The sequence below is a fragment of the Lampetra planeri genome, chromosome 71, assembly GCF_965212315.1.
Source record: "Lampetra planeri chromosome 71, kcLamPlan1.2.h2, whole genome shotgun sequence".
NCBI lineage: Eukaryota > Metazoa > Chordata > Hyperoartia > Petromyzontiformes > Petromyzontidae > Lampetra > Lampetra planeri.
In genome coordinates, this window is record NC_136176.1 from 2,146,642 (window position 1) to 2,173,837 (window position 27,196).

At 46.2% G+C, this 27,196-nt stretch overlaps 1 protein-coding gene across 3 annotated transcripts in view; it reads left to right on the top strand.

Annotated features, from left to right (window-relative positions):
• The first annotated feature begins 1,033 nt into the window (after window positions 1-1,033).
• LOC144737551 (uncharacterized) overlaps window positions 1,034-27,196 on the top strand; it is an 82,217-nt gene continuing 56,054 nt past the window's right edge. The window contains exons 1-4 of one of the 3 annotated variants that reach the window (XM_078620295.1): window positions 1,034-1,138; window positions 1,579-1,663; window positions 4,841-4,995; window positions 5,494-7,873. In XM_078620295.1, coding sequence (XP_078476421.1) covers window positions 5,522-7,303 — 1,782 coding nt within the window. In that variant the 5' untranslated portion in view covers window positions 1,034-1,138; window positions 1,579-1,663; window positions 4,841-4,995; window positions 5,494-5,521 and the 3' untranslated portion in view covers window positions 7,304-7,873. Of the gene's footprint in view, window positions 1,139-1,578; window positions 1,664-4,840; window positions 4,996-5,493; window positions 10,385-10,832; window positions 10,918-14,176; window positions 17,439-18,164; window positions 18,251-27,196 lie in introns of those variants that run through there. The other 2 variants (XM_078620297.1, XM_078620296.1) reach the window with 2 other exon arrangements.

Genomic DNA, 27,196 nt, shown 5'->3' on the forward strand with positions numbered 1-27,196 from the left:
ACTGAGCTACTCGGGTGACCAACACCCACTTAGCTACTCGGCGACTAACGCCACTGAGCTACTCGGGACACTCCCTGCCCGGGGTATCCGTCTTGACTGTGGGTCCCCAGCCCGACCCACGTGGGCGTCGGACCCCGGGTCCCACAGCCTCGCCTCCGAGCCACACAGGGCCCCGGTCCCCACAAGGACGGCGGGACTAGGGGTCTCGGGGCACTAGGTCTTCAGCTCCGTCTTCGGGTCTTCAACTGGGTAACTCTCCCCGAGTGCTCTCGCGCGTCCCCCTTTATACCCCACCTGCGGACGTCGCTGCGAGCACCCATCTTATTCGACCAATCACTCGGCGCTGGCTACGATCCTCTTTTCCCACATCTCATCGTGCCTCACCACCCACGCCGCGCCGCCCCGTCATCTGTCACTCCCGGCGCACGCGTCCACACCACGCCCACAACGCGTGCCCAACCCGGCACCCCGCGCCGCCCCGTGATCCATCACTGTCACAGTCGGCGCACGTCAACACCACCACTACATATACACACAGTAACAACAACCGCCATTCGCCGCTAAGTGGCGGTGACGTCACCACGGCGCTTGTGCCAGGCTATGTGCACGGGGCACATCCAGGTGTTATGGGTCGACTGACTTAGATGACTGGCCAATGCACCACCTGTGCCCCCGATTGCGCCAACAAACAGTGTCCACACACAATGTTCACGTTGTTGTTGAGCTCACGCACCCAATGGGTCTCTGTTCAAAAGAGGGAGCCATAGAACCAGATGACACCAGAAGGCGTACTACTCAAACACTGCAGTATCACAGAAAGCCGTCTCGGGTGTGGACCAATCAACTTCAAGGACGGTGCATATTATCATTATCAGAGTTGCTTTTTTTGTTTGCATTTTTGACTACTTGTGTTGTGGTTATTACAAACATGATGCCTTGTATAAAGGTGTCAGTTTTGTACCAGTTTAAAAGGGTAAAAACCTATTACTATAATATACTGTATTCAGTTGCCCTGCTGCTCGTTGGGGGAGGGGATTGTGTGAACCCCGCAAGTGACGTCATGTCACCTGCTGCCGCATGACGTCACGAGTTATCAGGTCGCTTATGCTTCGTGCACGCTCGCTCACTGAGATCCGAGGTGAGAAGTTTACATCGTGGTGGTCGTTGTTGTTGTGGTGATTGTTGTGGTGGTTGTTGTGAACCCAGTTAGAGCCTCGCTCCTTCTCCCTCGTAGGGATATCAATTGAGGAGCAGCGAGTATGGAATCGTTGTCCAGATTGAAACATTACAACGCAGGGCCTAGCCATGCGGAGACTTGCCTCCTGCCCTCGCCTGATTGCATTTGCTTTATTTCTCTGCTTAAGTTTAATTTGTCTTCACCTGGCTCACTACTTTGAAACTTTGTTTTACTTTAAATATTTCTACGTTTTTTTTTATTTTACCAGGCATAGCCCACTTGAGCTACACCGCTCTTTTTCAGACGCGACCTGCCCACAACGCAGTGGGCTTATCAACGTGTGGAAATGTTTATCGGTCAAATACTCTAAACGCGTGGTGATGTTGACTCTAAATGTGCAGGGAAAACCGCAGGATCCGGAGGAAAATCCACGCGACCACGGAGAGAGAGGGACACGCAAACTCCAAATATACAGCCATAATACAGGTTTGTTTGGGATTGATCGCGTAAATAAATAAATGTGTCGTTCACCCCGCTACCACCCGATACATCCAATTAATAAGGGGTTTGTCACGTAAACAGAACGTGGCCAATGCGTCACTAGTACAGCACTAGTGTGTAGTGTATAATACTGTAGTGTATAGTAGTGTGTATTGTATAGTGTAGTGTACTAGTACAGCACATCGGTGTGTTGAAGAGCCAAGCCACAACATTTACAATCTGCGTACAATGTTTTGAAACTATTTCCAACCAGCTTCATCAGACGACAGCCACATGTTGTGGCTTGGCTCTGTGGGAATAGAAATCGGCTCGTTGGGTTAATAGCGCAGCACGCTAACCGTTGCACTACCGCTCCCCACTCACGCACAAACTTTATCGGAAGTATAGTATCCAGTAATAACTAAGTTTTCCGGCTTAGCTCAGGTCTCGGTAATCAAACATTAAAAGTAATGTCTTGCCATGCTGGCTTTATTAGAATAATTTAATTCTGCCAAAGAAAGCTGTAAATGTGTATATTGTCACGGGTTTGTGGTTGTGTTATACAATAGCGGGGCTTGTTTGTTTCATGAGGACAGCTTTTAAATACGTTGCCCTTGGAGAGCTTCAGGATGGACAATGTTGGATTTTTGCCATCTGGTGGTGTTGGCACAATTTGGTTCCCAAAAAAACGTTCATATGCACAAAGTTTGCTTTATTTATATAGATTATATATATGCTCCAAGCTCGTGTGCTGTTTCATTCAGACTCTGTCGCCTCGACGGACCTGGTTTTGACCTGAGGACGGCTGCTTGCGTTGTGGCCGAAACGTCGTGAGAATAATTTTATTATGTTTTATTTTTATTATTTTATTATTATTTTATCTTTAGACGTGACTTAACCGAAAGAACCAAAGAGTAATCAGGCAGTTCTACATGTGGTGGAGGAGCTCCCATGCCTGGTTAATGTGTTCACGACCAGCTCTGGTTTGGCAGCCAAAGTCTCACTTTAAATTTGTCTAGCAGCATTCTTTCATTAGACTGTGTAACACTGTGTGGAAGCTGCCTGGACTTTTGCGCTATACAAAGCTGTGAGTGTCCATCACCAAGGTCTAGTCTGTCTGAGACCATCCCTCTCCCTGCCATACTGGCAACGCACCCGCCTCTCACTCTTCGTACTGTGGATGGTGGGCGCACAGGACGGTGCCACGTAGCCATTCCAGGCTGGGTCCAAATGGGTTACGTGGGTCACCGAGCCACCAGGCCTCATTCCACGACTGATATCAATATACAATATCTGTAACGAGGCCCCCCAATAGACTGCCCCTGGAACTCTATCCGGCACGTCCCACTGAGGGAAGTCCCCGGAGCCCGGGCCAGGACATGCTGGTGGGAATGTCGCTTGGCTGGCTTGGGAACGCCTGGGAATTCCCCAGGAAGATCCAGAGGCTGTCGCAAGGGAAAGGGAGGTCTGGACTGCCCTACTGAATGTGCTGCCGCTACAACCCTCACCAAGACAAGAAGATTTAGAAATAAACGAACAAAGCTGCGAGTCTTCTTGGCCACAGATATTACTCCTTTCTCTGTAGATGCAAAATATTAACTTATTTAAAGGACCGTCTGTTCTGGCTTATAATTAAGACTGGCCAGGCTATGATCCCCTCTATTGAACCAAACAAGATTGTATTATAACCTTACAGAGCCCTAAAATATCAGTACAGAATATAATCTGAGACTTTGGCAGGGGAGGCTGCATTGGTTGGGTCATGAATTCCGCATAAACAGACAGCATGCACAATCATATTCTGTTAGTCCAGATGTTACGGGCTAAACGGGCATGGCATTGGCTAGAGAAGAGATTGGAGGATGTGGAGTTGATCAGACCTGCTGTCAAGATCGGCCTCTCGAAGAGGCCCGTGACGTATGCTGCAGGGGAGTTGGAGGTATTTGCTCTGCAACAACAATGAGGTTGGAGTAGCAACGATCACATGAATGGGTGGAACGCTGGGTGCCTCAAATGCAGCAAGACAGCAGGAAAAACAGCTGGTGCGTCTGTTAATCATCTCAGTCAGTCATCCCTTGACACCTGGATCATTCCCATGACATGCTGACAAGTGATCCACACTTACATGGCATTCATGTGAAATATATGTGTATGTAAGAGTTTATCTATGTGGGGAGCGGTGGCGCAGTTTTTCCACTGTGTAACAAAAACAATGTCTTGTTCCTGGGTAGTATGTGTTATTTCCTAATTGCTTTTGCCTCTTAAGTACAAAAAATGGCTATTCCCCACAAACTTTGCTTTTGTGACCAGGACAGTGATATTTAGAAATTTACCTCTTTTCAATGAAAAAACTGGTGAATTTGTTATTTTCGTTCACGTACAATTCTGGTCACAAAAGCAAAATTTGTGGGGAATAATAGCCAATTTCTAGACTCTTAGGCATAAGCAATAAAAAAATAACACTTAGTACCCAAGAACAAAAATTGTGTTACATAGTGTTATCACAATTAAAGTTTGATTATCTCCGACAACAAACGTGATTGATTCGTGAAAACTTAACTTATTGTGGGGAAGCATTAATACTGAGCATATGAAGGTGGCCAGGCATGGTTCTGAACACACCACCACCTTTTTTCCATGCCAGTGTGTGTTACAGTGTCAAGTTTGTATTTGCAGTAAAGTATATTAACTCGATTGAACACGGAGGTTAAATCAAAACAATAGTACAGTGATACCTCGGTTCACGAACTTAATTCGTGAACTGACTCTGGTTGTGAACTGAATTGGTCGTGAGCCGAGGCACATTTTCCCATAGGGTTCAATGTAAATCCGGTTAATCCGTTCTGACCTTTTTTTTTGGTTTTTGAAGCACAAAAATACGAAACAAATGACAATACACATTACTGTAGTACTGTACAGTATAGTAATGTATAAAGAGAGAACACTAACCTTGCTTGAGATGACTTCTGGCATGGAGGAAGGCAGGTGGAAGGCGGGTGGGAGACAGTAAGCACTCTTACGGGTGAACTGTACAATACAGTAAGTACAGTATTGTACAGTACAGTAGTGCAGTACTGTATGTGCTACAAGCACACCAAAAATCATAAAGTCACTGAAAGTGTCTTCACAGTACTCACAGTACTTCTTTCTGTGTCTCTGCTTCTCTCCACGATCTTCCTACAGGAAGTCACGACCATGTGACAGCCTGGAATTAGCATAAAAATGGCCGCGGCTCCTGTTCGTGAACCGAAGCGGAGTTCGTGAACCGGAGCATATTTTTATGAAATTTTCTGTTCGTGAACCGAGTTGTTCGTGAACCGAAGCGTTCGTGAACCGAGGTATCACTGTATATACTTTTTTTCTTCTGAAAATTTTTAGGAGAATGGAAATAGGAAATTAACACTGCACATATGCAGCTGAAGTTAGATCTGTTCATCCCAGCATTCAAGGAAATCTGAGCCTGGCTTCATGCCTCTAAGTTAGCGATTGAACATTAATTTATGCATTTCTGCATAATAAAAATAGTATTATTTTCAACACCCTTTGCTGTGTTAGCTGCATTTTTCTTTCATAAATATTCCTTTTGTAGCCAGACAACCGAAATTGTGTGCTTGGAGTTTTAGGTTAACATTCATTTTGAAGATACTAGGGCTTCCAGGTTGACCATTTGCCCTCTAATTGTGTGCCCGTGTGATGAATTTGGGAATCTTTTTCATATTATCATGAATATGTGAATGAGTATAGACATGCAAGTCATGTGTGACTGTATATATGCATTCCTTTGTGCCTCAATACTGACGTAGATGGTGTGGATATTCTCTTTTTTCTCTCTGCAGCTGACGCTTCCTCTGCAAAATTGGTTTGATGGAGCAAAGGCACTCAGCGCAGCTCGGTACAAAAAGGCAACAACGCGACCAGCGTGCATACAGCACGGATCGTGTTGGACATTTAACACAGCACCAGAGAACTCACACAGGAGAGAAACCCTTCAAGTGCACTGTGTGTGACAAGGCATTTTCATATCCATCAGTTTTAAGGAACCACCAGAGAACACACACAGGAGAAAAACCCTTCAAGTGCAGTCTGTGCGCGAAGGCGTTTTCACGGTCATCTGCTCTTGTATTACATCAGAGAACACACACGGGAGAGAAACCCTTCAGTTGCACTCTGTGTGGGAAGGCGTTTGCACGTTCACAACATCTTAAAATACACCAGAGAACACACACAGGAGAGAAACCCTTCAAGTGCACTGTGTGTGGGAAGGCATTTTCAGATAAATCTGCTCTTAAAAAACACCGGATAACACACACAGGAGAAAAACCCTTCAAGTGCAGTCTGTGCGGGAAGGCGTTTTCACAGCTATCTGTTCTTGTATTACATCAGAGAACTCACACGAGAGAGAAACCCTTCAGTTGCACTTTGTGTGGGAATGCGTTTGCACATTCACAACATTTTAAAATACACCAGAGAACACACACGGGAGAGAAACCCTTCAGTTGCACTCTGTGTGGGAAGGCGTTTGCACAATCACCATATCTTAAATTACACCAGAGAACACACACTGGAGAGAAACCCTTCAAGTGCACTGTGTGTGACAAGGCATTTGCACAGTCATCAGGTCTTCATAGACACCAGAGAACACACACGGGAAAGAAACCCTTCAGTTGCACTCTGTGTGAGAAGGCATTTTCATATCCATCAGTTCTAAGGAACCACCGGAGAACACACACGGGAGATAAACCCTTCAAGTGCAGTGTGTGTGGGAAGGCATTTTCAGATTCATCTACTCTTAAACAACACCGGAGAACACACACAGGAGAAAAACCCTTCAAGTGCAGTCTGTGCGGGAAGGCGTTTTCACATTCATCTGCTCTTGGATTTCATCAGAGAACTCACACAGGAGAGAAACCCTTCAAGTGCACTGTGTGTGGGAAGGCGTTTGCACATTCACAACATCTTAAATTACACCAGAGAACACACACGGGAGAGAAAACCTTCAAGTGCACTGTGTGTGGGAAGGCGTTTGCACATTCACAACATCTTAAATTACACCAGAGAACACACACGGGAGAGAAACCCTACAAGTGCACTGTGTGTGACAAGGCATTTGCACAGTGGTCAGGTCTTCATAGACACCAGAGAACACACACGGGAGAGAAACCCTTCAGTTGCACTCTGTGTGGGAAGGCGTTTGCACAGTCATCAATTCTTAAAAGACACGAGAGGACACACAATCATCAGAAGATCCCCAAGAAATTGAGTCTGAAATCGGCTTGTGAAAGTCAAAGTGCTGCAATGAGCCCATCCCTCATGAAACCAGAAGTGAATCCCAGCTTGGACACTTTTAAAGGTATCAAGGTGAAATGTGAAGAGGCGAAGGTGAAATGTGAAGAAATGATGAAGAGCGAAGAAGTGAAGGTGAAATGTGAGAAAGTGATGGTGAAAAGCGAAAAAGTGATGGTAAACTGTGAAGATGAAGATTCAACTCCAAAATCGTACCTTCACATCGATGGAGGCAACGTGAAGCAGGAGGAGAATTCTGACTGCGAGGCAGAGCTTGGCAACTCCCAGCAGTTTGTGGAAGTGGAGGTGTGGGTGGACTTCTTAGACAATACAAAGTCAAATGGAGACCCGGTAGATGGGTAGGCTTGAGACAATGAAGCTCCAATAGATGCACCTTTGTCACAGGCCTTTAATGAAAAGAACGTGAATTTGAACACTGAATTCCTGGGTTCAACCTGCAGAGTAAGAGCGGCGAGTATTTGTTGACCTGTGGGTTGGGTAGATGAATAATCAGGAACAAGAGCCAATAAGCTTCCAAGTATTCCACTGTTATATTTATATTTGCATTGATATGGTGCTTGCTTAATTGCCTCAGCAACTCAGTTTCATATCTCATCACAAACGTTCGAAGAGCACCTTCAAGTGGCAGCTGCCTCTGTCATAAGGTGACACTGCTGTCACCTGCATGTGGGCATGAGTCTGTCAGTAGGGGGTGATGATTGATGTGTAATCTTCATTATGTAATTTCTGGATCATGTTTGAAATTGCCCAAATATTGACCATTACACCAACATGCAATGACCTATGCGTTTTGAATGACAATCGTATGTTTTACATCCACTGTTAAGCAGACGGTGCATATTTTGTTTAATGTTACTGGAGTAGCCAGATTGGAAACTTGAACCTCTGCAATAAATAGAGAATGTGCTACCACATGGCTTCCCTCAATCTGAGTGTAGGCATGACAGCCTGAATGTTTCTAACTGGCGCAGATGTTCCATTTAGAGGGGTCCACGTTTCACATGCCTACAGAAGGGAGGGCAAAACTGGCCGAGAAGAACCGAAGCTTCATGCGGAGCGACAGACCAGGTAGCTTCCACACAGCATAGCGCAGCCGATGAAAAGATAATGCCGCCCGACTGATTCGGACCACCCACACACTGTACACACGCAGTGTTCCCACAAGGTCTACACACACCATGTACACAGCGTACACACAGTTTACCCACAGTATACAGTCTGTACACGCACAGTGTATACACACAGTAACAACAATCGCCACTAAGTGGCGGTGACGTCACCACGGCGCTTTTGCCAGGCTATGTGCATGGGGCAGATCCAGGTGTCATGGGTCGACTGACAGATGACTGGCCAATGCACCACCTGTGCCCCCGACTGCGCCAACAAAGTGTACACACAATGTTCACGCACACAGTAATGTTCACGTTGTTGTTGAGCTCACTCACCCAAGGGGTCTCTGTTCAAGAGAGGGAGCCATAGAAATGGAATCTAAAACAGGACCCTGCGGGGTGGGCTGGTAGGAATAATAATTAGTAACCGGGAGGAGCGATGCACGCCAGAGGCTCCAAGTCCCCGCCCTCTACCCCGCTCCTTAGCAACGCGCCCTGCTTAAGTGGTGAGGGCGGCGTGTGGTGATCGTGGTGATCGTGGGTGGCCGAGGAGTCGTGTGGACGCCGCTGTGTCGACTGTCCCCCGTCTTCAACTACTTGGGGGCGAAGTGGTCGTTTGCAGACTTCTCGGCGACCGACTTCAGCAAGGAGGCGCTTTTATCTCAGCGACGCCATCAAATCGACGACGCCGTGACGAAAAAACGCAGCGATTTTCGCGCGCAGTTGACAGCCCCCCCCCCCCAACACCACCCTCAACACCACCCCTCCCACCAGCCCTCACCACCCCCCCACCACCCCCCACCACCACCCAACCCCACCACCACCCCCCACCACCACCTTCTGCACCAGGCCTCGCGAAGCCTCCCACACTAGGCCTCGCTAAGCCTCCCGCACTAGGCCTCGCGAAGCCTGCCGCACTAGGCCTCGCGAAGCCTGCTGCACTAGGCCTCGCGAAGCCTCCTGCACTAGGCCTCGCGAAGCCTTCTCTGCAGTAGGCCTCGCGAAGCCTTCTCTGCAGTAGGCCTCGCGATGCCTTCTCTGCAGTAGGCCTCGCGAAGCCTGCCACACTAGGCCTCGCGAATCCTTCTGCACTAGGCCTCGCTAAGCCTCCCGCACTAGGCCTCGCGAAGCCTGCCGCACTAGGCCTCGCGAAGCCTGCTGCACTAGGCCTCGCGAAGCCTCCTGCACTAGGCCTCGCGAAGCCTTCTCTGCAGTAGGCCTCGCGAAGCCTTCTCTGCAGTAGGCCTCGCGATGCCTTCCCTGCAGTAGGCCTCGCGAAGCCTTCCCTGCAGTAGGCCTCGCGAAGCCTTCTCTGCAGTAGGCCTCGCGATGCCTTTTCTGCAGTAGGCCTCGCAAAGCCTTCTCTGCAGTAGACCTAGCGAAGCCTTCTGCACTAGGCCTCGCGAAGCCTTCTCTGCAGTAGGCCTCGCGAAGCCTTCCCTGCAGTAGGCCTCGCGAAGCCTTCTCTGCAGTAGTCCTCGCGATGCCTTTTCTGCAGTAGGCCTCGCGAAGCCTGCCGCACTAGGCCTCGCGAAGCCTGCGGCACTAGGCCTCGCGAAGCCTTCCACAGTAGGCCTCGCGAAGCATTCTCTGCAGTAGGCCTCGCAAAGCCTTCCCTGCAGTAGGCCTCGCGAAGCCTTCCCTGCAGTAGGCCTCGCGATGCCTTTTCTGCAGTAGGCCTCGCAAATAAGGCGATTAAATGTATCTCGTGTCTGTGTTAATATAAATGTATCTTGTCTCTGTTAAAAAAACGTGCTGCGTTTCAGTAAAGTAAATTTGAAGCGAAGTTTAAAGTTTCGCCGTGAGGCGCTGGAAGCGACGGCCATCTTGTTTAGTTCACAGATCGCAGGGGGAGCGGGCGGCCATCTTGTCGGACAGACGGACGGACGGACACATTAATCTATTGGTGGTCTGGTCCAGTTCGTTCCTACCAGTATAAACTTAAACTCTAATCCTGATCTCGCTCTCTGACGTCACCACTCATTAACTTGGCGTGATGCGCGAGGGGGAGGTGTCCCCACTAGTGACGTCATGTCACCGAGGTATTTACCCCCTCCAACGTGATTTTGAGCGTGACGTCACGTCTGCCGACTTTCCGTTCCAGTACAATGTTTATTTGGGACAGGGATAGCAGCCAAGCACCATCACCTGACATGGGCCCTTCTCGTTAACATAATATATTCAGTTACCATGCTGCTCCTTGGGGGAGAGATTGTGTAAACCCCGCTAGTGACGTCATGTCACCTCCTGCTGCCGCATGACGTCACGAGTTCCCAGGTAGCTGCTGCTCCGCGCACGCTCACTGAGATCCGAGGTGAGAAGTTTACATCGTGGTGGTCGTTGTTGTTGTTGTTGTGGTGATTGTTGTTGTGGTTGTTGTTGTGAACCCAGGTAGAGCCTCGCTCCTTCTCCCTCGTAGGGATATCAATTGAGTAGCAGCGAGTATGGAATCGATGTCCAGGTTGGAACATTACAACGCGGGGCCTAGCCATGCGGGGCCTTGCCTCCTGCCCTCGCCTGATTGCATTTGCTTTAATTCTCTGCTTAAGTTTAATTTGTCTTCACCTGGCTCACTACTTTGAAACTTTTTTTCTTTTAAATATTTTTACGTTTTTTTTATTTTACCAGGCATAGCCCACTTGAGCTACACCGCTCTTTTTCAGAAGCGACCTGCCCACAACACATGGGGGCTTATCAACGTGTGGAAATGTTTATCGGTAAAATACTCTAAACGCGTGGTGATGTTGACTCTAAATGTGCAGGGAAAACCGCAGGATTCGGAGGAGAATCTAAGCGACCACGGAGAGAGAGGGACACGCAAACTCCAAATATACAGCCATAATACAGGTTTGTTTGGGATTGATCGCGTGAATCGATGTCGTTAACCCCGCCACCACCCGACAGCCATTTAGTAAGAGGTTTGTCACGTAAACAGAACATGGCCAATGCATCACTAGTACAGCACTAGTGTGTAGTATGTAGTAATGTGTAGTGTATAGTGTAGTGTATAGTGGTGTATAGTGTAGTGTACTAGTACAGCATATCGGTGTGTTGGAGAGCCAAGCCACAACATTTACAATCTGAGTACAACGTTTTGACACTAATTCCAACCAGCTTCATCAGACGACAGCCAAATGTTGTGGCTTGGCTCTGTGGGAATAGAAATCGGCTCGCTGGGTTCATAGCGCAGCACGCTAACCGTTGCACTACTGCTCCCCACTCACGCACAAACTTCATCGGAAGTATAGTATTTATCCAGCAATAACTAAGTTACCCGGCTTAGCTCAGGTCTCAGTAATCAAACATTAAGAGTAATGTCTCTGCTTTTTTATGTAATTAAGGTCTATCGTACCATATCGAGGCTTGGGGCTTTGGGTTGTTCTTTGTTTATTATGTCTCTGCCTCTGCTCACATTCATTGACGATTTTTATGATTTTGGGCAAGCCCGTCTAAAGCTGCGTGACCAGGAGTTGGAGCCATTTGCTGTTCAATTTGGCTTGTGACAGAAATTCACTCTGCCCCCATGCATTACATTACATAGCATCTTCATTAATTATGTAGTTTGAGAAGCTCACAATAGCCATATAAATAATTGCATTCGTTACAGTTAAAATGATACGCGCATCGATGCCTGGTTATAGTTAAGGGATCGTTCCCTGGTCAACCATGTTATATCTGCTGATGATCTGGAAATGGCGACTCAATGAGATCGGGTTAGATAATCTCGTTCTGTGCCAGGATAAATCCATCATGAAAGGTGACCTTGCGTATGTTCCACCAAAATAAATCACCTGCCTGGGAATTTCATGTCATACAACACTGTACCTGCTCAACTCTCCATGAGTAATCAGGCAGTTCTACAAGTAATGGAGGAGCTCCCATACCTGGTTAATGTGTTCACGACCAGCTCTGGTTTGGCAGCCAAAGTCTCACTTTAAATTTGTCTAGCAGCATTCTTTCATTAGACTGTAACACTGTGTGAAAGCTGCCTGGACTTTTGCTCCATACAAAGCTGTGAGTGTCCATCGCCAAGGTCTAGTCTGTCTGAGATCATCCCCTCTCCCTGTCATATTGGCATCGCACCCGCCTCTCACCCTTCGTCCTGTGGATGGTGGGCGCACAGGACGGTGCCACGGAGCCATTCCAGGTTGAGCCCAAATGGGTTACGTGGGTCACCTAGCCACCAGGCATTGTTCCATGAGTGATATCAATATATAATATCTGTAATGAGGCCCCCCAATAGAATGTCCCTGGAACTCTACCAGGCACGTCCCACTGGGGGACGTCCCTGGGGCCTGGCCCAGGACATTCTGGTGGGAATACGTCGCTTGGCTGGGTTTGGGAACGCCTGGGAATTCCCCAGGAAGAGCTCGTCTGTCGCCAGGGAAAGGGAGGTCTGGACTGCCCTACTGAATGTGGTTCCACCACAAACCTCACCAAGACACGAGGATTTAGAAATGAAGGAATAAAGCTGTGAGTCTTCTTGGCCACAGATGTTACTCCTTTCTCTGTAGATGCAAAATATTAACTTATTTTAAGGACTGTATGTTCTGGCTTTTTATTAAGGCTGGCCTCCCTATGATCCCCTCTATTGAACCAAACAAGATTGTATTATAACCTTACAGAGCCCTAAAATATCAGTACAGAATATAATCTGAAACTTTGGCTGGCGAGGCTGCATTGGTTGGGTCATGAATTCCGCATTAACAGACAGCATGCACAATCATCTTCTGTTAGTCCAGATGTTACGGGTTAAACGGGCATGGCTTTGGCTAGAGAAGAGATTGGAGGTTGTGGAGTTGATCAGACCTGCCTCTGGAAGAGGCCCGTGACGTATGCTGCAGGGCAGTTGGAGGTATTTGCTCTGCAACAACAATGAGGTAAGAGTAGCAACGCTCACATGAATGGGTGGAACGCTGGGTGCCTGATATGCAGCAAGACAGCAGGAAGCACAGCTGGTGCATCTGTTAATCATCTCAGTCAGTCATCCCTTGACACCTGGATCATTCCCATGACCTGCTGACAAGTGATCCACACTTACATGGCATTCATGAGAAATATATGTGTATGTAAAAGTTTATCTATGTGGGGAGCGGTGGCGCAGTTATTCCACTGTGTAACAAAAAAAATGTTTTGTTCCTGGGTAGTATGTGTTATTTCCTAATTTCTTTTGCCTCTAAAGTACAAAAATTGGCTATTCTCCACAAACTTTGCTCTTGTGACCAGGACAGTGATATTTAGAAATGTACCTCTTTTCAATGAGAAAACAGGTGAATTTGTTATTTTCGTTAACGTAAAATTATGGTCACAAAAGCAAAGTTTGTGGGGAATAATAGCCATTTTCTAGACTCTTAGAAATAAGCAATAAAAAATAATACTTAGTACCCAGGAACAAAAATTGTGTTACATAGTGTTACCACAATTAAAGTTTGATTATCGCCGACAACAAACGTGATTGATTCGTGAAAACTTAACTCATTGTGGGGAAGCATTAATACGTAGCATATGAAGGTGGCCAGGCATGGTTCTGAACATACCACCTTTTTACCATGCCAGTGTGTGTTACAGTGTCAAGTTATTAATTCGATTGAACACGGAGGTTAAATCAAAACAATAGTTTATTTTTGTTTTCCTCTGGAACTTTTTATGAGAATGGAAACAGGAAATTAACACTGCACATATGCAGCTGAAGTTAGTTCTCTTCATCCCAGCATTCAAGGAAATCTGAGCCTGGCTTCACACCTTTAAGTTGTGATTGAACATTAATTTATGCCTTTCTGCATAATACAAATAGTATTATTTTCAACACCCTTTGCTATGTTAGCTGAATTTTGCTTTCATAAATATTCCTTTTGTAGCCAGACAACCGAAATTGCGTACTTGGAGTTTTAGGTTAACATTCATTTTGAAGATACTAGGGCTTCCAGGCTGACCATTTGCCTTCTCATTGTGTACCCGTGTGATGAATTTGGGAATCTTTTTCACTCTATCATGAATATATGAATGAGTATAGACGTGCAAGTCATGTGTGACTGTGTATATATGCATTCCTTTGTGCCTCGATACTGACGTAGATGGTCTGGATATTATTTTTTTCTGTCTGCAGTTGATGCTTCCTCTGGCACTTCCTCTGCAGAATTGGTCTGATGGAGCAAAGGCACTCAGCACAGCTCGGTGCAAAAAGGCAACAATGCAACCAGTGTGCATACAACACGGATCATGTTAAACATCTGATACAGCACCAGAGAATTCACGCAGGAGAGAAACCCTTGAAGTGCAGTCTGTGCGGGAAGGCGTTTTCACAGTCATCTGCTCTTGTATTACATCAGATAACTCACACGGGAGAGAAACCCTTCAGTTGCACTCTGTGTGAGAAGGCGTTTGCACATTCACAACATCTTAAAATACACCAGAGACCACACACCGGAGAGAAACTCTTCAGGTGCAGTCTGTGTGGGAAGGCGTTTTCACAGTCATCTGGTCTTGTATCACACCAGAGAACACACACGGGAGATAAACCCTTCAAGTGCAGTGTGTGTGGGAAGGCATTTTCACGTAAATCTACTCTTAAAAAACACCGGATAATACACACAGGAGAAAAACCCTTCAGTTGCACTCTGTGTGAGAAGGCGTTTGCACATTCACAACATCTTAAAATACACCAGAGAACTCACACGGGAGAGAAACCCTTCAGTTGCACTTTGTGTGGGAAGGCATTTGCACAATCATCACATCTTCAAGCACACCAGAGAACACACATGGGAGAGAAACCCTTCAGTTGCACTCTGTGTGGGAAGGCGTTTGCACAATCACCATATCTTAAATTACACCAGAGAACACACACGGGAGAGAAACCCTTCAAGTGCACTGTGTGCGGGAAGGCATTTTCACATTCATCTGCTCTTAAAAATCACCGGAGAACACACACAGGAGATAAACCCCTCAAGTGCAGACTGTGTGGGAAGGCGTTTTCACGGTCATCTTCTCTTGTATTACATCAGAGAACACACACAGGAGAAAAACCCTTCAGTTGCACTGTGTGTGGGAAGGCGTTTGCACATTCACAACATCTTAAAATACACCAGAGAACTCACACGGGAGAGAAACCCTTCAGTTGCACTTTGTGTGGGAAGGCGTTTGCACAATCATCACATCTTCAAGCACACCAGAGAACACACATGGGAGAGAAACCCTTCAGTTGCACTCTGTGTGGGAAGGCGTTTGCACAATCACCATATCTTAAATTACACCAGAGAACACACATGGGAGAGAAACCCTTCAAGTGCACTGTGTGCGGGAAGGCATTTTCACATTCATCTGCTCTTAAAAATCACCAGAGAACACACACGGGAGAGAAACCCTTCAGTTGCACTCTGTGTGGGAAGGCGTTTGCACAGTCATCAAATCTTAAAAGACACCAGAGGACACACAATCATCAGAAGATCCCCAAGAAATGGAGTCTGAAATCGGCTTGTGAAAGTCAAAGTGCTGCAATGAGCCCATCCCTCATGAAACCAGAAGTGAATCCCAGCTTGGACACTTTTAAAGGTATCAAGGTGAAATGTGAAGAGGCGAAGGTGAAATGTGAAGAAATGATGAAGAGCGAAGAAGTGAAGGTGAAATGTGAAGTGATGGTGAAGAGCGAAAAAGTGACGGTAAACTGTGAAGATGAAGATTCAACTCCAAAATCGTACCTTCACATCGATGGAGGCAACGTGAAGCAGGAGGAGAATTCTGACTGTGAGGCAGAGCGAGGCAACTCCCAGCAGTTTGTGGAAGTGGAGGTGTGGGTGGACTTCCTAGACAATACAAATTAAAATGGAGACCCGGTAGATGTGTAAGCTTAATAAAGCTCCAATAGATTCACCTTTGTCATTGGCCTTTAATGAAAAGAATGTGAATTCGACCACTCAAATTCCTGAGTTCAACCTGCAGAGTAAGAGTGGCGAGTATTTGTGACCTGTGGTTTGGGTAGATGAATAATCAGGAGCAAGAGCCAATAAGCTCCCAAGTATTCCACTGTTATATTCATATTTGCATTGATATGCTGCTTGCTTAATTGGCTTAGCAACTCAGTTGTTTCATATCTCATCACAGACACTCGAAGAGCAGCTTAAAGTGGCAGCTGCCTCTGTGTCATAAGGTGACCCTGCTGTCGCCTGCATGTGGGCATGAGTCTGTCAGTAGGGGGTGATGATTGATGTGTAATCTCCGTTATGTAATTTCTGGATAATCTTTGGAATTGCCCAAATATTGACCATGACACCAACATGCAACGACCTATGCGTTTTGAATTACACAATCGTATGTTTTACATCCACTGTTAAGCAGACGGTGCATATTTTGTTTAATGTTACTGGAGTAGCCAGACGTGCCTGTCGGATTTGAACCTTGAACCTCTGCAATAAATAGAGAATGTGCGACCACTTGGCTTCCCTCAATCTGAGTGTTGGCATGACGGCCTCAATGTTTCGAACTGGCGCAGATGTTCCATTTAGAGGGGTCCACGTTTCACATGCCTACAGAAGGGAGGGCAAAACTGGCCGCGAAGAACCGAAGCTTCTTGCGGAGCGACAGACCAGGTAGCTTCCACACAGCATAGCGCAGCCGATGAGAAGATAATGCCGCCCGACTGATTCGGACCACCCACACACTGTACACACGCAGTGTACACACAATGTCTACACACACCATGTACATAGCGTACACACAGTTTACCCACACAGTATACAAACAGTCTGTACACGCACAGTGTATACACACAAAGTAACAACAACCGCCATTCGCCACTAAGTGGCGGTGACGTCACCACGGCGCTTGTGCCAGGCTATGTGCACGGGGCAGATCCAGGTGTCATGGGTCGACTGACTGAGATTACTGACCAATGCACCACCTGTGCCCCCGACTGCGCCAACAAACAGTGTCCACACACAATGTTCACGTTATTGTTGAGCTCACGCACCCAATGGGTCTCTGTTCAAGAGAGGGAGCCATAGAACCAGATGACACCAGAAGGCGTACTACTCAAACACAGTGCAGTATCAGAGAAAGCCGTCTCGGGTGTGGACCAATCAACTTCAAGGACAGTGCATATTATCATTATCAGAGTTGCTTTTTTTGTTTGCATTTTTGACTACTTGTGTTGTGGTTATTGCAAACATGATGCCTTGTATAAAGGTGTCAGTTTTGTACCAGTTTAAAGGGTAAAAACCTATTACTATAATATACTGTATTCAGTTACCCTGCTGCTCGTTGGCGGAGGGGATTGTGTGAACCCCGCAAGTGACGTCATGTCACCTGCTGCCGCATGACGTCACGAGTTACCAGGTCGCTTCTGCTTCGCGTACGTTCGCTCACTGAGATCCGTGGTGAGAAGTTTACATCGTGGTGGTTGTTGTTGTGGTGGTGGTGGTTGTTGTTGTGAACCCAGGTAGAGCCTCGCTCCTTCTCCCTCGTAGGGATATCAATTGAGTAGCAGCGAGTACGGAATCGATGTCCAGGTTGGAACATTACAAAGCGGGGCCTAGCCATGCGGGGCCTTGTCTCCTGCCCTCGCATGATTGCATTTGCTTTAATTCTCTGCTTAAGTTGAATTTGTCTTCACCTGGCTCACTACTTTGAAACTTTGTTTTTACTTTCAATATTTCTACGTTTTTTTTTTATTTTACCAGGCATAGGCCACTTGAGCTACACCGCTCGTTTTCAGAAGCGACCTGCCCACAACACAGTGGGCTTATCAACGTGTGGAAATCGTCTTGGTTCTTTCGGTAAAGTCACGTAGAAGGGAAGTAATAAAATAATAAAAATAAAACCTAAGAAAATAATTCTCACGACGTTTCGGCCACAACGCAAGCAGCCGTCCTCAGGTGAAAACCAGGTGTCGACAGACCTGGTTGTGGTCGAAACGTCGTGAGAATTATTTTATAATGTTTTATTTTGATTATTTTATTACTTCCCTTCTACGTGACTTTACCGAAAGAACCAAGAAGATGAATCCCTGCAGTCACGAAAGCTTTAAATCGAAATTTAACGTGTGGAAATGTTTATTGGTCAAATACTCTAAACGCGTGGTGATGTTGACTCTAAATGTGCAGGGGAAAACCGCAGGATCCAGAGGAGAATCCACGCGACCACGGAGAGAGAGGGACACGCAAACTCCAAATATACAGCCATAATACAGGTTTGTTTGTGTTAGATCGCGTAAATAATGTGCCGTTAACCCCGCCACCACCCGACACAGCCAATTAGTAAGAGGTTTGTCACGTAAACAGAACGTGGCCAATGCGTCACTAGTACAGCACTAGTGTGTAGTGTATAATACTGTAGTGTATAGTGTAGTGTTTAGTAGTGTGTAGTGTATAGCAGAGGTGTGGACTCGAGTCATGTGACTTGGACTCGAGTCAGACTCGAGTCATGAATTTTATGACTTGCGACTCGACTTGGACTTGCATAACAATGACTTTGTCCCACCTATGAGATGTGGACTCGAGTCATGTGACTTGGACTCGAGTCAGACTCGAGTCATGAATTTGATGACTTGCGACTCGACTTGGACTTGCATAACAATGACTTTGTCCCACCTCTGGTGTATAGTAGTGTATAGTGTAGTGTACTAGTACAGCACATCGGTGTGTTGAAGAGCCAAGCCACAACATTTACAATCTGAGTACAACGTTTTGAAACTATTTCCAACCAGCTTCATCAGACGACAGCCACATGTTGTGGCTTGGCTCTGTGGGAATAGAAATCGGCTCGTTGGGTTAATAGCGCAGCACGCTAACCGTTGCACTACCGCTCCCCACTCAGGCACAAACTTTATCGGAAGTATAGTATCCAGTAATAACTAACTTTCCCGGCTTAGCTCAGGTCTCGGTAATCAAACTTTAAAAGTAATGTCTTGCCATGCTGGATTTATTAGAATAATTTAATTCTGCCAAAGAAAGCTGTAAATGTGTATATTGTCACGGTTTTGTGGTTGTGTTATACAATAGCGGGGCTTGTTTGTTTCATGAGGACAGCTTTTAAATACGTTGCCCTTGGAGAGCTTCAGGATGGACAATGTTGGATTTTTGCCATCTGGTGTTGTTGGCACAATTTGGTTCCCAAAAAAAGTTCATATGCACAAAGTTTGCTTTATTTATATAGATTTTTCCCATATTTTGTCTTGTGTATGGTTTCTCAATGTTCATTTTAATTGTTTAGTTTTTTTATTTTCCTTTTACCTCATGCCATTATTTAGGTAAGGCTTAAGTATTGAATATCGCACTTTTGGCTTTGCGAGGCACTTTCCCAGATCGTAACCTCTATATTCAAGGGGCTGAGGAGTGCCGATTTTCAGCAGAAACTATATCTCTGCTTTATTGATGTAATTAAGGCATATAGTACCATATAGAGGCTTGGGGCTTTGGGTTCTTTGTTTTTTACGTCTCTGCCTCTACTCACATTCTTTGATGATTTTTATGATTTTGGGAAATCCCGTCTAAAGCTGCGTGACCAGGAGTCGGAATCATTTCCTGTTCAACTTGGCTTGTGACAAAATTTCACTCTAGCCCCATGCATTACATTACAGAGCATCTTAAATAATTATGTCGTTTGAGAAGCTCTCAATGGCCATAGAAATAAATAGCATTGGTTACGGTTAAAATGATACGCGCATCAATGCCTGGTTATAGTTAAGGGATCGTTCCTTGGTCAACCATGTTATATCTGCTGATGATCTAGAAATGGCTACTTAATGAGATGGGGTTAGATAATCTTGTTCTGTGCCTGGATAATTCCATCATGAAAGGTGGCCTTGCGTATGTTCCACCAAAATAAATCACCTGCCTGGGAATTTCATGTCATACAACACTGTACCTGCTCAACTCTCCATGAGTAATCAGGCAATCTTAATTTTGGAGCTTTCGTGACTGCAGGAATTATTCTTTGGTTCTTTCGGTTAAGTCACGTCTAAAGATAAAATAATAAATTAAATAATAGCATATTACGACGTTTCGATTGCAACACAAGCAATCATCATCAGGCATAAAAGAAAGAGCAACAAAAATCTAACTAGAAAACTATAGACAGACATACAAGCAGACAGACATCACAACGACACACAGAGAGAGAACACATATCGGCACAAAGAGAGAGGTCGTTTCTGTGACGGGGCCTTAAATATAGAGAGGGGGGCGAGGGCGGAGAGAGGGGAGGGGGCAGAGAAAAATTAGCATATCAATGAGTGGACGACAACGTGATGCTGCAAGTAAGATGACGACGCGGCACGGCACGCAAGCTTGAAAATCAGGAGAAAGACACACTAAAATTAAATAACCTAGTAAAATATCGAAATGTAATGTAATGCAACACAGAGTCGGTCAACACACAATTAACGCATAGCCCGGTTGATTACGTTTTTCAAAGATTGCTAAGTTCGAATTTAAGTGTGAAAATTCCAAAGAGAGGACACAGGCAGAGAGAACAAATAGCCAGAGAGAGAGAAAAAAGATAAGCTTAAAACTTCCCCGTAGAAGTGGTGCAATCTTATATTTGGAGCTTGCGTACCGTACCACGTCGTCATCTTGCTTACCGCTGTCTGTTCTCTCTGCCTGGGTCCTCTCTTTGGAATTTTCACACTTAAATTCTAACTTAGCAATCTTTGAAATACATAATCAACGGGGCTATGCGTTAATTGTGTGTTTACCGACTCTCTGTGTTGCATTACATTACATTTCGATATTTTACTAGGTTATTTAATTTTAGTGTGTCTTTCTCCTGATTTTCAAGCTTGCGTGTCGTGCCGCGTCGTCATCTTACTTGCAGCATCACGTTGTCGTCCACTCATTGACATGCTAATTTTTTCTCTGCCCCCTCCCTGTCTCCGCCCCCGCCCCCCTCTCTATATTTAAGGCCCCATCACAGAAACGACCTCTCTCTTTGTGCCGATATGTGTTCTCTCTCTGTGTGTCCTTGTGATGTCTGTCTGCTTGTATGTCTGTCTATAGTTTTCTAGTTAGATTTTTGTTGCTATTTTTTTTATGCCTGATGATGATTGCTTGTGTTGCAATCAAAACGTCGTAATATGCTATTATTTAATTTATTATTTAATCTTTAGACGTGACTTAACTGAAAGAACCAAAGAGTAATCAGGCAGTTCTACATGTGGTGGAGGAGCTCCCATGCCTGGTTAATGTGTTCACGACCAGCTCTGGTTTGGCAGCCAAAGTCTCACTTTAAATTTGTCTAGCAGCATTCTTTCATTAGACTGTAACACTGTGTGGAAGCTGCCTGGACTTTTGTGCCATACAAAGCTGTGAGTGTCCATCACCAAGGTCTAGTCTGTCTGAGACCATCCCTCTCCCTGCCATACTGGCATCGCACCCGCCTCTCACTTGTCGTACTGTGGATGGTGGGCGCACAGGACGGTGCCACGTAGCCATTCCAGGCTGGGTCCAAATGGGTTACGTGGGTCACCGAGCCACCAGGCCTCATTCCACGAGTGATATCAATATACAATATCTGTAACGAGTCCCCCCAATTGACTGCCCCTGGAACTCTATCGGGCACGTCCCACTGAGGGAAGTCCCCGGGGCCCAGGCAAGTACATGCTGGTGGGAATGTCGCTTGGCTGATTTGGGAATGCCTGGGAATTCCCCAGGAAGATCCAGAGTCTGTCGCCAGGGAAAGGGAAGTCTGGACTGCCCTACTAAATGTGCTGCCGCTACAACCCTCACCAAGACAAGAAAATTTAGAAATAAACGAACGAACAAAGCTGTGAGTCTTCTTGGCCACAGATATTACTCCTTTCTCTGTGGATGCAAAATATTAACTTACTTAAAGGACCGTCTGTTCTGGCTTATAATTAAGACTGGCCAGCCTATGATCCCCTCTATTGAACCAAACAAGATTGTATTAGAACCTTACAGATCCCTAAAATATCATTACAGAACATAATCAGCGAGTTTCTTTGGGAGGCCAAGCTGCATTGGTTGGGTCATGAATCCCGCATAAACAGACAGCATGCTCAATCATCTTCTGTTAGTCCAGGTGTTACGAGCTAAACACGCATGGCATTGGCTTGAGAAGAGATTGGAGGATGTGAAGTTGGTCACACCTGCTGATGACTGGTACCAAGAGTGTCATGATCAGCCTCTGTAGAGGAGGCCTGTGATATATGCTGCGGGGCAGTTGGAGATATTTGCTCTGCAACAACAGTGAGATCGGAGGAGCAACGCTCACATGAATGGGTGGAACGCCGGGTGCCTAAAATGCAGCAAGACAGTGTGAAGCACAGCTGGTGCATCTGTTAAACATCTCAGTCATTCATCCCTTGACACCTGGATCATTCCAATGACCTGCTGACAAGTGATCCACACTTACATGGTATTCATGTGAAATGTATGTGTAGTGAGTTCAACTGAGTCGCAGACGTACACTTGGAGGCAACACATTTATTTAACACCAACACACGGGGTAACTGCCCCTTAACAGAATAACAACCTGTTGTGGTGACCACCAGGCTAACTGCACTAATTACAACGTAACGAGCTACTACGGACCGGGACCACAGCTCGGGTCCAGTTCCACATGTTGTAGACTTGGTGGAACGTAGACGAACGTTTCTTCAGGTTGAACAACAACGCCGGTTCCTCTGGGGGACCCGGCTTATATTTTTTGTGGTGTGGCTGGCTCCGCCCTTGGCCACGACCACCTTTCAGAATCCTCGAGCAGGATCTGGACCCCGACCACGTGACCACCCCTAGCCCCCACTTTGGGCCCCTTTGTAGACTTAACTGGTCACGTGTCCTCTAGGTCAACAAGAGTACCATGGCCTTTAGTAACCTCATTCCTACGGCTGGCACTCCCACACCCTATCCTGTAGGGCCGGCACTACACGCCAAGCGTGGTGCCATCCGGCGATATCAATCAGCGCTCACCAAGCCTCTCTAGGGCCAGTACTACACTCACCATAATGGTATCCGCGATGTCGTTACACCGCACGCCGTGCCTCTCTAGAGCCGGCACTACACAGTGACATCCCGCAATGTCACTACATCTGTAACAGTTTATTTATGTGGGGAGCGGTGGCGTAGTTATTACACTGTAACAAAAAAACATTTTTGTTCCTGGGTAGTGTTATTTCCTAATTGCATATACCTCAAAAGTACAGGAAATGCTATTATTCCCCACAAACTTTGCTTTTGTGACGAGGACAGTGATATTTTGAAATTTACCTATTTTCAATGATAAATTTGTGTCTTTTCGTTCACATGAAGTCCTGGTCACAAAAGCAAAGTTTGTGGGGAATAATAGCGATTTTCTATACTTTTTAGGCATAAGCAATAAAAAAAATAACACTTTGTACGTAGGAACAAAAATTGTGTTACATAGTATTATCATTGTACTAGCGGTTAGTACCCGGCGTTGCCCGGGCGAAAAAGGCAGACACATGTAGTTACACGCACAAATCGACTCACACATACATACATAGACTGAACAAAAACCGCCATTCACCACTCAGTGGCGGTGACGTCACGACAATGCTTGTGCCAGGCTATGTGCATGAAGTGTCGAACGCCCGCTGGCAGGAGGTCAGGGGGCAAACCCAGATGGCACAGATCGACTGACTGAGACGACTGGCTGATGCACCACCTGTGGCCCCTACTGTCGCAACTTTCTGTGCTTTAGCTACCCGGCGCTCCGCTCGTTGTTGTGAGCGTCACTCCTCCGCCCTCCGTTGTTGTTGGAGGGTGACTGATTCCAACTGCCCAGTAGCGTCCTTCAGGAGCCTGCTCCAGAGGGCGATCTTGACACCGTTGGTACCAGTCATCCGCAAGTGGACTCAGCTCCAAGTCATCCTGTACCAGATCACTCCATGTCTTCTCCAGCCCGTGCCGCGCCCGTTTAGCCCCCTCGATCCGGTCGAACAAAAGCTGTTTAGGAATGCGGTGGCTGGCCATGCGGGCTACATGACTCGGCCAACGCAGCCTAGCCTGCTGGAGGTCACCGATGGGACTTTGTCCACATCTTTCAAGGATTTGTGAGCTCCTCACACAATGCAGCCTGGTTAAACCCAGGATGGATCGTAGGCAGGCCATCCGAAATGTTTATAATCGGTGAAGATGTTCCATTAGGGGGTCCAAGTTTCGCAAGCATCGAGAAGGGAAGGAATGACCGTGGCCGAGAAGACCTGAAGCTTCGTACGGAATGATAGACCAGGTAGCTTCCACACAGTGTTACGCAGCCAATGAAAAGATAATGCAGCTCGACTGATTCGGAGTGAGACCTTTGCTGTTAAACCGGAGCCGGTCATTAGCACACTGGCAAGGTATGGGAAATTCTCCACTGTCTCCACAACTGCCCCATCACCAATTGGGAGTTGTGGGGGTGGAGTGTCCAATGGTACAAAATAGCCAGGCAGGTGCTTAGTTTTGGTGGGGCTGATGGTAAGGCCCCCACCTCTTGGTGGCAAGCTCCAGGTTCAGCAGCAGCACCTCGAACTCCTCCTCCGAGTGAGTTGCAATTAGCAGATCATCGGCATACATAACGTGGTTGAACAATAGAGTGCCATCCCTTGACCGCACCCGGGCATCGATCAGCCTCCCATTGTTTCTGTAGCAGATGGGAATTCTTCCGGTACAGGCATTGAAGGCTTGACGAACTACGTGGTCCAAATATATGTAAAATAATGTGGTAGCCAGAGGACATCCCTGTTGCACCCCAAGGTGGAAAGGGAATGGCTCTGACTCACGGCCACGTATTTAGATGTGGGGCGGCTCGACATGAAGGTCCTTAAGGATGGTGATTAGTGGGTCAGGGACTCGGAAAGCACAAAGAGCAACCCAGAGGCCAGGCCTACTGATGGTATCATAGGCCTTGAGCAGGTCAATAAAGCACACGCATGGACTAAGATGCACACATGGACCTACAGACACGCAAAGAAATGGAGTTACACCGACTAACACGCACATGGACTGAGACACACATATCGACTCACACAAACACATCGACTTACAGACACACATATGGACTCACACACACATAGACATGCACTTAAGATACACACACATATATGGATGTACACACATACAGCGACTCACACACACACCGACTCACACAGCAATACGTGGACTCACACACACATTGACGTAAACACACATGTACTTACACACATATGGACTAAGACGCACACACATGGACTTACACACACACACACACAGCGACTGATACGCGCACACTTGGACTGACACACACACATAACCACTTTGACATACACACACACATGGGGCGTTGTCCGTTAGAAAAAGACAGACACACACATGGAGTTAAAGACACGCATGGCTCTACACGCACACACATATGGACTCAAAGACACACACATCGACGGGCACAGCAATCCCAGATGATGGCACAGCTATCAGTATGGCAGTACTACGTATGAGGAAATAGCGTGACGTGAGCGATGGAAACAATATAAATTTATTGAAGAAATAATCAAATCACAGACTGGCAGTAGACCGTGGCAGCGTCATAAAAGACAGCAAAAAAGGGAAAAATGAGCAACCTAAAAATCCAAAAAGAGTTTTGTGTACACAAACATAATTATTGTAACATGTCAACTTGTTTCATAATGGTAAACAATGAACCTGAGTTGTTATCTGCACACAATATCTGGCAACGTATTGTTTAAATAATAATAAGCAATCAACGTGAGTTCTTATCTGCACACAAACATTATTATAGTAATGTTTGTCAACTAATGTGTTTAACAATAGTAAACAATGGACTTGAGTTGTTAGTGTAAGAAGCAATGGACTTTGTACTTACCACAGCCATGTTGAGGCCTTGTGCCATGCGTAGCCCCCGTCCTGGCCTACATTGGCGAGGCAGCAGAGTTGGCACATTGGCAGGCTAGGGGCTGGTCCACTACCCCTCCCCCCAGCATCCCCCGGGCGTGCAAGAATAATGGTATGCAAGCACTGAAATATGATCTACGGAGTCTGCAGTATAAACTGGACGCATCGTGTTGGGGGGGGCAAGAGGACATGACACTGAATAAATATCCGCAGCGTTATGTGTGTATGTATTGCCTGTAAAACGCGTAAAAGGAAATGTCCCCCGTGAGCTGGAGCGAACGCGCAGCACTTGGTAGGGTCCGCCCCACCACGCAATTGGCGTCAGTTGGTACGGTCGATGTCGTGCAATAAGTAAATAATGAATTATAGAAACGGCACAAATGTGTTAATTAAACTACTTTAACGTTTACGGATGGGAAAACGGAATAGCCTATTCCCACCGCGGGACTTAGGGCGTGTCGCTCGGCAAATTTTTTTCTACGTGAAGGCCACCGTCCGAGAGCCAAATCCCCCGCAAGCGTGAGCGCGTGGAGACTTTTTATATATAAGACTAGCTTCACTACCCAGCTTCGCCCGGGACTTGGATTCTTGTCTTGGATTAATTTCATATTCCCTTATTTTACTGAAAAACCTTGAAGAAAAATTATCCTTGCAAGAAAGAAAAAAGTCGAAACAAATCAATTTACCTAAATTGGATGTTTTCACTCCAGGAAATTCAACCTCAACCCACTTCTACGTAAGGTCGATTTTGGCCACTCAGGAAGGGAATGACGTGGCGAGCCTAAAATAGTCGCATTCACTTAGAAATTCCAGACAGGATAAGTTGTGACGCCAGAGCTCAGCATTGTAGAGTTTTTGCTGCTTCACACAAACAAACAGATGTATTTACTGCTTTATATTTAAGACTAGCGGAAGTACCCGTTTTTGCCCGGGTGAAAAATATATTTCTTAAAAACCTTACATATATATACACAGATACTAAGGTATTGTCAAAGCCCGGTGGGCTGTTTGTACATTTCTCCACCAACAAATATATAAGAGGCTTTCACAAGTCCAAAAAGTTGTAGAAAGTGTGGGGTAAATAGTTGATGTCAAAAGGTTTCCGAAAATTGTGGTCTCCCCCCCCCCCCTCAAAAAATATCTTTACCCCTCGTAGGTATATATACTAACAACACCTTACAAACAACAGAGGAAGTGGTATCTATTGACTCTGTAGTAGTATCTACTGACTGTACCGTAGTATCTACTGAGCCAGTAGTAGCTACTGACTGTGTAGTAGTATTTAGTGA